Here is a 10,280-nt window from a genome sequence, read left to right as displayed (position 1 = left end):
GCCCAGCCTGGGGCTGGGACCCAGGCAGGAGGGGAGGCTGCGGCCATCCCTCAACTCTTGCCAGGCGGGCGCATTTAGTGATAACAGCTGGCTCAAGTTCCCATTTAACTTGAGGTCCCTCCTGGGGCGCTCTACCTTTCTCTGTCCTGTGCAGGACCACCCTAGTCCACTTCTTCCCTCCCCACTGTGCACATTCCTCTATGGGCTCGGCTCGATTTCAGGCTTGGGAGGTTGACTGGGGCAGAGAATGGTCAGCTTTGCATCCCTGGGCCACACTCTGGGACTTGCTGAGGCATCTGGCTGCCCCTGGCCAGAGAAGGCTAAATCTGGGGCCTCTACTCTGCCCTTGGGCCAGGAAGTCTAGAAGGGAGGTCTCTGAATGTGCCCAAGTGATTGGGTCAAAGTGGGGAAGAAGCTAAACCAGACTTAGCTAAGACTCCTAGCTAAGCTAGGATACTTCTCACTCCAGCAACTGGACCTACGGTGCGTCCTAGGCTCCCTGACCTCAGCATCTCTGAAGCAGGTGAGAATCAGCTGCCGGGCATGGATGGCAAGCCTGTAAGAGGGTCTGTGCCCTCTCCTGAGCTCAGTGCCAAACAGACTCAGGTGATCAACTTTGTTGACAACATCTATTTGTTTTAAAATCTCCCCAAAGAGCTTTTTACCAACTCCAGATATTTCCTAGTTTCCAGGGAAGGAGAGCTGGAGAAGGACAAGCCTTGGAGAGAGGTTTGACTCTTCGGCCTTAAAAAAAACCCACCAAACTTCAAATGGCCCATCCCAGTGGCAGCGTGGGGACAAAATGGATTTGCTGTATTTCAGCTGCTGGGGAAACCATCTCTCAGCTCCGCGGTTGGGCCGGCATGGGGAGATGGAGGAGAGAGCTCAGCTGGGCACCTGTGGTGGCCCAGTTGCGATGTAAGATTGTATGTGCGTGGATTTGGGGGTGAGGTGCAGTTTATATACCCAACTCTGGCTGAATGTGAGCCAGGAGGTCCAAGTACTGGTTTGGGGGTTATGCCTGGTGTCACTTTGAATAAGCCACCTCCCTGACAGGCAATTGTTTTTGCATCTTTAAAGTCAGCTCAGGCCCGGCCTTCCAGCCCTAGCCACTGTGGTCTGTCTATCCCTTCCTACGGGACACTACAGATCTGCCAGGTCCTCCTAGCCCATCCTTGAGCAAGCGGCAGTGTACCTGGAATTGCCTCACCCACCGCTCCACGCCCTGCAATGAGCGGCCACCTTGTGAGCACCAGCTGTGGCTAGACTGACCCCGCCCGGCACCACAGTTTTCTCCACGGCAACTCTGCGTACTCTCCAGCCACAGAAAGCCCGGGGCACACACTGATGGGAAGCCATCAGCCCGACGGGCCTAACACTTTCTATGGTCAGCTCGTCTCACAGGCCACACTCAGGGTCGCGGAGCACACGTTCAGTGGCGGTCGGTGCGGGCTACAGGCTAGGAGACTTCCGAACTGGTGGAACCTGTAAGCCCCGGCGCCGATCTCTGCGGCAAGGTGGCTCTGAGGTTGCAGCACTTCCCCCAAAATCTCTAAGTCCCCCACTTCGATCTGCTGCGACCTGCAGTGCCCCAGGGCTAAGGTCCGGGAAGGGGCTCCCTGACCCTAACGCCTGTGTCACCCCAGCAAGCCAAGCGGCCTTTACAAACCGTAGTAAACACTTTATTTACAAGTCTGTGGCGTCCTAAGTGCAACGCGTCTTTGCGCCACGACCCCTAGGGCGGGGAGCAACTGTTCAAATGCTTCACAGTGTGAGCTGCTCGTATCCGGGGAGAAGTGCGCGGTTGGGGCTGCGAGCCTTCGCGGGGCCACTGAGACTCCCCCGGGCTCTGTGCAGAGTGGGCTGCTCCAGCCCGGGACTGCGAGGGCCCAGATGTGAACGCAGGGAAGGAGGCTCCGCCGCTGCGTCTCCGGCCCTGGCCCCGCCGCCAGCAGAAAGTAGGCACCGAATCCAGCCCGCGCTGGAGGGCTGGGAGGCTGCCCGCGGGGCCCCCGGGTCCTCTCCACCCTCGTGCAGTCTATAGGCCGCCGAGCGGCGCCTGGGCGGGCTCGGGGCTTTTGGGAGCGCTGCTGAGGGTGGGCTGGGGCGCAGGGAGCAGCTCCGAGGAGCCGCCGCCGCCGCCGCTGCCCAGGCTGCTGGCGCTGCCCGCGCTGGTGCTGCTGCCGCCGAGGCTGCCGAAGCCAAAGCTGCCGCCGCTGCCGCTGCTTCCACCGCTCCCAGCGCCGCTGGCGGCGAGGAGGGCGCCCGTGGCCGAGGCCTTGATGACCGTCGTTTGGTGCAGAGACCGCTCGGCCCCCTCAGTCCTCTCCGTGTCGCTGGGGGCCATGTCCAGAGACTCGGAGTCGCTGCTCTCGCTCTCGGCCTCGCCCTCGGAGCGGCTGGGGCTCCGCTCCTCCTGCTCCCCGTCGGCAGCCGGGGCTCCGCCGGACGGCTTCTCGCCCGCCTCCTTGTCTTTGTCCTTCTGAGCCTGCGCCTCCTTGGAGTGCCGCCACTTCATTCGCCGGTTCTGGAACCACACCTTGACCTGCGCCGCGCCGCACCGGGAGACAAGAAGGGACACTGAGATGAGACACAGGCTCGCTCCAAGCCGATTCGCGTGCAGCCGGGCGTCACCCCCAAAGGTAGGAAAGCATCGCTAATGGTCCCCAGCACCTCTGCCATGGGCCAGGCACTGTGCTAAACGCAAGGGCCGAGAGGCAGCCCAGGGAAACAACGAGATCGCCAGGGATCCTCGCCCCCAAACTACGAGGATCTCTACTCTAAATCGATGTTTCTTAACCCCGCTTGAGTCAAGGCCGCCCCCCTCCCCAAGAATCTGATTAATTATGGACCCCTGACCCAGAAAAATGCACATATACCCAAGATTTTGCACATAATTTCAAGGGTTTGGTAAACCACTGTTAAGAATTCCCGCGAGGTTGGCCCTCCCCCCACCTCCTCTACTGCTACTACCCAAGGCAGGTCCCTACAAAAGCAATTCTTTTTAAGGAGGAAAGTGGGAAGTACAGAGGGGAAAGGCGGTTCAAAGAGTTAATCCCAGTTGGGTGGGGGCACCGCTGGACCTTCAGTAGAAAAGCATTTCCTTGGCCTGTGTGTACACAGAAGCTGATAAGGACCTGCCGCTGCCCGGGATAAACTAATCCTTCTGTGGGCTCAGAAAACGCTGGAATTAAACCTGTGCAAAGTGTAAGAAGGGGGTAGGGACGGAGAATCTATATAAATACATACGATCCCCTGGGGCACCCAATGCGTTCACACAAGTTCCAGCTTCCCTTTTAAAAATAACATCCACAGCTGGTGGAAAACGGCTGGGCTCTTCCAGTGTGTGTGTTGGGGAGGGGAGTTGTGTAATGGAGGACAGAAAGACATAGAGACATGGGGGGGGGGGGCGCCTAAGGGAGCTCTGAAAAAGTTCTTGCCTTTGGCTTCTGCCCTGCTAGAACATTCAGCACCCAGGGATCAAGGGCCACTGCTGCAGGATGTGGAAGAAACGGGACTCTTCTATTTGCCAAACTCAAAAAGAAAAATAAAAAGTCCCGTTCTTGAATTTGGAAAAAGTAAAAAATTAAATTCAGGCGCGATAGATTTGCTGCTATTTGAAAAAAATTCAAGGAGGCAGAACCCGCTGAAATGCTCTAGGGCGTTTTAAGAAAATCCTTTTTTCTTTCTCTCCCTCAGTCCCCCCGCCCCCCACCGGAGGGAGACTTTCTTCACAGCCTATGTCGTTAGAAAATCAGACTGATTGTGGCCGCTCCAAGCGGACTCCTCGCCCTACTGGGGCTAAGTAATTCCGTTTGAAATGATGTTTTCACTTCCTCACAACTGGAGATTTCACAATCCAGCAGCGGCAAAAGTAGGAGGAGGGAGGGGGGAACGGAGAAAAAAAAGAAAAAAGAAAAACCGAACAATGTCTTGACTTTGGATTTTTATCTCTGAAATAAACTGCCTCCTACAGCGAATTGAGCTACAGTCGAGTACATCATTATTCTCCCGCGGTCTATTTGCTTTCTCGGCGGTTCTTTCGCCTGTTGGCCAAAATAAACACTCAGTGTTTGTTGACATACATCTTTGGGGATGGGCTTTTCTTTCCGTCCTTCTCCCCCCCCCCCCCCCAGCCCCCTCCTCTCTCCTGCTTCAAGCTGACAAGTCCACAAAGTCTCGTGAAATTCAAGACCTTGTGTTTCCGCCGCAAAAGGAGAGCGGGTCGAGGTGGAGGGGCTTTGGGGCTGGGCAGCGCGCTGCTGCGACCGAGGGGGCTGTGCCTTGGACCCCAAGGTGGCTTACCTGCGCGTCGGTGAGGCCCAGCATCGCCGCCAGCTGCTTTCGGTCTGGCTTGGTCACGTACTTCTGAATCTCAAACCTCTTCTCCAGGCCTTTCCTCTGCAGGTTGGAGAAGACAGCCCGGGACCATGAGCGCTTCCTCTTGTACGTCTGCGGCATGGTGTCCTTAGTGAGCACCGCGTAGGGACCTGCCGCCGGGAGGTCGCAGGAGCGAGAGAGACACGAGAGCCGCCGCGTTAGTGCCCAGTCAGCGCCCCGTGGGCCTGGGGCTCACGCTGCTGCTTGATACTGTTGTGCGTTAACAGTCGGCTCTACCCCCATTCAGAATGCCCTTCAGAATGGCCTCTCTAAGGAGTAATTTTACAGCTCTTAAGACCGTAGTCAGTGGCAAGGCCTAAAGTGAGTGTGGAGTGGAGAACCCGGCAGTTCGTCGATTAATTCCAAAGGAAAAACATAAACCTAACGCCTGGCCATCAGGCCTGCGAAGAGTGGGCGAAAATGTCCTTCGGGGCCAGAAGGATCTAGAGGTGACAGCCTCGATTCTCTACTCTGTGTGTGTGTGTGTGTGTGTGTGTGTGTGTGTGTGTGTACTTGCATACGCCCACGCGTGCAGTCGGAACCTCCTCGGGCAAAACTGCTTGAGGTCATTCCAAAATGTGTGTATGCTAATCAGCAATATCTCTTGCTGCGTTTTCAAACCACCCACCCGAGGGAATAGACTAGGGAAAACCCCCACCCCACCCACCCACCCACGCTCACGCTGTGTTGGCTTCTCAGGCCCCCCCACTCCTTTCCCCGCCGGGAGCCGACTGAAGCGTGAGCTAGTTCACTTGAGAAATCTTTCGGTTTCTCTCTCCGAACTTGTAGCCACCCGCACCAACTCCGGGATTGCTACACAGGGCTGTCGGGCTGCCGCCGGGTGAGGCGTCAGTCTTGAGTTTTCTACCAGTCGATCCTCCCATTAAGCCCTCGCTCGGGAGGGTTTCCGTACCTGGAAACGTGTCTTGAAACTGATGTTGAACTGAATTTCTCGGGTTCGAGCTTAAAGGACTCAGGATGGCAGAAGCCTCGTTAATGGGATCTAGAGATGCGAAGAACTGGCCGGTGGAGGGCTGCAGGCCGGGGAGGTGGACCCCCGCGGGCCGTCCGCCGGTTAGCAGGGACGTGAGATCTGGGGACGAGGGAAAAGAACAGCTGGTTACACCTCGAGCAAACCCACACTCTCTTGGCTGATTTGTTCCTCTCCTCCCCCTCGACCTCCGTTCGGTTTTCCTGGAGGGAAATCACGAAAGACCCCTGTCTCCGGACCTGAAATCCGTCTCTCCCGACAGTGACCCAGGGGGATGCGCGAAACGTCCCTATGCGTGTCCCACATGTCCACGTCCACACATACAACAAGGAAGGGCTTTAGAGTAAACGACCAAAACTAAGCCACTTTCGGGTGCCTTCCAAGAATTTCACAGACCTAAACCCTCCGCCCGAAGGAGCCCCCACTCAGCGCTCTCTCCTCTTGGGTGTTCAGAGTCGATTTTGTTTATCTACATTCCTTGGGTGGAATTTCACTAGAAATCAGATGAATGGAAGGGAAAACGTTCCCCAAAAGGGCTTTCCCTGTCAAATAATATAGTTGTTTCTCTAGATACGTGGTTAAAGAGACAGTTATTCTAGCAAATATTTACGCCAACCACTTTTGTGAATACTGATTCTGTGACGTGTGCTTTAAAAGCATCCCTGGAGTCATTTTTTAAAAAAAAATTTTTACGTAAAGCAGGTAAGTTTTAAACCTGACGTTTCATGGTCTTCTTACAATTCATTTTCTTCTCCCTCATTTTACCGATTTGTCCTTAATTGTAAAAACACTCAGAGGCACCCTAAACTGGCCCAGGGGCCTGAGAGTGCGTCTGGGCCCTGGTCAGAGGCCTTCAGCCCAAGACCTTACCTCTCAGCGTGTTGCCTTCCTTGACTTTGGGGTCAAATTCTGCAGACAAAATGCGGTCAATTCCAAATTTGAGGTCCTTGCTGGAGGGAGCCGGGGCCGAGCCGCTATGATGGTGGTTCGGGACCACTCGCGACCCGGAGGCCGGGGGCTGCAAGGCGCCGGCCCGGGGTGGAGGCGGAGGCTGTTGCTGCTGTGGTTGTTGCTGCTGCTGTTGTTGCTGTGGATGATGGTGGTGGTAGGCGGCTGAGAGCGGAGACAGCCGCTGCGGGAAGCCAGCCGGGACTTCGGAGGGCGCCACCACCGGGGTGGGTCGAAGCGGGGATCTGGCCGCAGCTTGGAAAGAGGCGTGCGGGTGAGCCGAGCCCAAGTGCGCGGTGAGGGCGGCGGCCGAGGCCCCCGCCAGGCCCTCCGGGGCCGCCCCCGGCTCCCCGACGCCGGCGTGCAGGATGTCTGCGATGCAGAAGGACGGTTTCTTGACCGCAGCGGGGTCCAGGGGGAAAGAACAGCCGCCTGGGCCGGCCGGGGAGCAGTAAGCGGCCGACCAGAGGCTGAAGTTGGAGGCGTAGAAGGGAGCCAGCCCGGCGGCGAACATCCTGGCGGGGCGCGCCGAGCGGCCGGCGCGGCCTGGCCGGACCGGGTGGATGGGTGAGTGGGTGCGCGGGGAGGGGCGCGCTAGACCAGGAGGAGGCGGCAGCCCAGCCGAGGACGATCCTCTTTCGCTTCTCCGTCCGCACTGAAGACAGGCCAGGGAGCCCTAGCGCCACCGAGGGAGGAGGCGAGGGCCGGATCCCGGCCGGTCACAGCCTCGGCCCCTGGCCTCACTTGAAAGGCGGCGAGACGCCCGCGCTCCCCGCGGGCTGGAGGCGAGCTAGGGGCGCTGGAGCGGCGAGGCGGGCGGGGGCCGCGGCTCCGCACACGCCAGGGAAGCCGGGGAGACAGGGGCCGGGCACCGAAAGAAAAACCCAAACAGCTAAGCCCTAAGAGCTAAATTTAAAACAACAACAATAATAATCCGTTAGTTAAAAAAAAAAAAAAAAGTAATAAGAGGGAAAAAAAACTCCTCTCTAAAAACTCCCGAAGTTTTGGCAGGAGCTTTCGAGTCAGACGCAGGGTAGGACCTCGATCCGAGCGCTCATTGGCCATCCTCGTGACCAATGGGAGCGGGGAGTGGAGGGGAATTGGGAAAGAGGGGCGTGGCCCACCCCCTGGGCCACGCCCCGGCCACGCCAAAGTGTTTGCTGCTGCCGCGTGGGCCGAGCGGAGACCGGCGCGTCCCCCCTCCGCGCTGGAGGGGCCCGAGTGCCTCTCCACTCACTTCTGCAGCTGTGAACCGGCCCGGGGCGTGGAGAATCGGTCACAGCGCTCCTGAAGCGCTCGCCTGGGGAAGCTGGTACTCTCGCCTTTTATCGCGGGTGCAAAGCCTGCCTCCCGGAACGCACTGGCCACCCCCTCGGATCCCCCCTCTTTCGTTCATTCTGACCCGATTTTTCTTCTCTCGGCCTTTATCCCGAGAGTCGGTGTCCTCTGCAAAGCTCCGTCTTTCGTGGGTCCCCGTCCCCAGGCTGCCCAGCCGGAGCTCTCCCGCGGGAATGCTGGGGCCCCGCGTCCCCACCCAATTTTGCACCGCGTCCGCCTCGCTGCCTCGGAGATCCTCGGGGAAGAGAGGAGCGGTCGCAAATTAGCTTTATTCCGAGTTGTCACACAGTGACAACTTGAACGAGTAATTTTTCAAACAAAATAAGATGGATGTCTCGGAGCGTCTCCCTTGGACACAGCCAGATCTTCCCCTCGAGCCTCAGAGACAACAAACCAGGCCGCCGTCCGAAACCCGAGAGAGTGGCACGCGCGTCCCTCTCCTCTGCGGCACCTTGTAGGAAATGTCACCCTCCCTCCTCCGCCACATCCCCGGATCACGTGAGGTCCGTTGTTTTGCAAGTGCCCACAAGAGCAGATTTCCTTGGGGTTAAACACTACTTTCAATTTAGTGACTGTTTCCCCAGGAACCCCTTGGGCCTGCTCACAGTGAAGCTGCAGGGATGGTCACCGTCTTCCATTCGCAATTTGGGTCTTTAGAGCGCAGGGTGGGTGTAGTGGGGGTTTTCTGCAACATCAACATGTCTATTTTAAGAATTCGTTCTCTTTTAAATTATAGTCAGAATGGATTTCCCCACCCCTCTCCCAAACAAACCACAGGCCACCCAGATGAGCTCTTCTTGCACATTTTCAGGAAGAAAATAAAATAATAACAATAATGAAACCACGAAATCTTTTGTTTTCGATTGTCCTAATAAGCGTCTCCTAACAGAGCTTCTGTACTTCTGTGGCACTTCTCCCCCCCAAAAAAACTATCAATGCAGTTTCAATAAAGCTTTTGTGGCATTTTTTTTTTATTATTATTTCGGTTAAACTCTAAGGCATGTTACCAAATAAGCCCAGGAAGGCAAGTGAACTTGCCATGCCTATCTCGAGTTCACAATCTGGGCTGATTAAATTAATTTCTAGGGGTTCTAGCTTCTTGTTGCAGATGCTGTCTTTTTAAGCTTTTGACTTTCTCCTGGAAAGTAATTAATCACTTCCCATCAGCCAGCACTGAGAATACACCTCCTCTCTCTGTCTTTCTGTCTCTCGCTCCATCTTTCTCTTACTAAAGAGTTTTCTTAACCTGCTCCTACGCAGCCAGGATAGAGGTGTTATTTCCAGAGATTGAATGGAGGGGTGTGATCGGCTAAGGGCAAGGGCACCAGAGGCGAGAGACACGGGAAGCCCAGTCCTGTTTCTAGCCAGAGGCAAAGGAGTGACAAGTATAAGGCCACTTGGGGCGTTAGACCCGCTTTGAAAGGCTCTAGTGGAGGCGTTGCAAGCAACGGCTGAGGATTCTGGCGAGACTGCGGTGGGAGGTGGCCTCTCCGTAACTTCACAGCCCTCGGGGAAAGTCGCTAGCGCGAGCGTCTGTAGGCGCGGCCATAAACCCTCTTTTCTTCTCTTTTCTAGTGTCACTTTCAAATCGTTTGCAATTCCAATTGGACTGCAAACATTCAAACTGCGGCCTAAGTCCCAACTCCAGGTTCTAAAAGAGGCTCATTTAGGCCTCACCCCAGGCCTCCCGCCGGCAAGTAAGACGCTACCCTCGTGGGTGGGCGCTGGGTGCAGACTGGGCGGAAGGCGGGCCCTCTGCGTTTCTTGCGGCGCCCACGACCCCAATCTGCAGCACTTCATGGCCCCGAGCCAGGGGCAGACAGGCGAAGGCGAGGCCCCGAGCGCGGGTTTTGCCGCAGACAACAGACCTTGCCATGCGCTCCTCTCTCCCGGCACCGCCTGGGGCTTGATTGTAAATTGCAACTTCCCGCTCTCCCCTCTGCATTCCCAAGTCCTCGGCTTCATTGCCACCGCGTCAGCGCCACCCAGGCCCACTCGGAGCTCCTGGAGGGAAACGCATAAAGGGAAACCTTTCAAATGACGCCCCCCGCCCCCCACAACTCCATCCCCAGGCCCAGGCCTCGTCTCTGCGGGCCCCTCGCCTTTTCTGAGCCCGCAGACTCCCCACATCCTTAGTCCCCACCCCTCAGAACCAAGACAGCAGCAGGAAATCCTAGGCTCGCCGGAGTTCAGGTCATCTCCTGTTTTTTGATGGGCTCAAACTCGGACTAAATGAGCGGATGTGCCTGCGAGATTGGTCTCAAAATAGAAGCGGCCTTAGTATTTTAGGATACTGCAGAAATCCTTATTTCTTCCGGAGAAAAACTCTATAATGACTCCTAGCACTTCCCCTTTCAATATTTGTGCAACTTTATCTCCACCGACAAGTTGCTCGGGTGACGCAAATCCGCCCTTGTGTATTACAACTACCAAAATAAATGCGCGGAAATCAATTCCCTTCTAGCAATGAAAATATAAATATACAGCTGAGACTTTCCCCTTTAATCTTTGCTTTCCGAGCGGCTCCGAGCTGTGGCGAAATGAACTGGTCCAGAGCAATTGAGATGGGCGGGGAGGCCCTGGGGGCAGAGGCGAGGGCTCCCGGAGCCGGGTAGCCACGAGG

The 10,280-nt window shown here is 56.5% G+C and overlaps 1 protein-coding gene across 1 annotated transcript; it reads right to left on the bottom strand.

Annotated features, from left to right (window-relative positions):
* Window positions 1–1,660: 1,660 nt before the first annotated feature.
* On the bottom strand, window positions 1,661–9,838 carry HLX (H2.0 like homeobox). The gene is made up of 4 exons (XM_023632496.2): window positions 6,242–9,838; window positions 5,294–5,473; window positions 4,306–4,490; window positions 1,661–2,545 (listed from the first exon to the last, which is right to left on the bottom strand). Exons 1-4 carry the CDS (start codon window positions 6,831–6,833, stop codon window positions 2,039–2,041), a joined length of 1,464 nt encoding a protein of 487 aa, XP_023488264.1. The 5' UTR covers window positions 6,834–9,838; the 3' UTR covers window positions 1,661–2,038.
* Between the last annotated feature and the right edge of the window lie 442 nt (window positions 9,839–10,280).

This window comes from Equus caballus, chromosome 30 (assembly GCF_041296265.1).
Source record: "Equus caballus isolate H_3958 breed thoroughbred chromosome 30, TB-T2T, whole genome shotgun sequence".
Classification (NCBI taxonomy): Eukaryota; Metazoa; Chordata; class Mammalia; order Perissodactyla; family Equidae; genus Equus; species Equus caballus.
The sequence above is the reverse complement of the archived record's forward strand: the minus strand, read 5'-3'. Positions and strand labels throughout refer to the sequence as shown.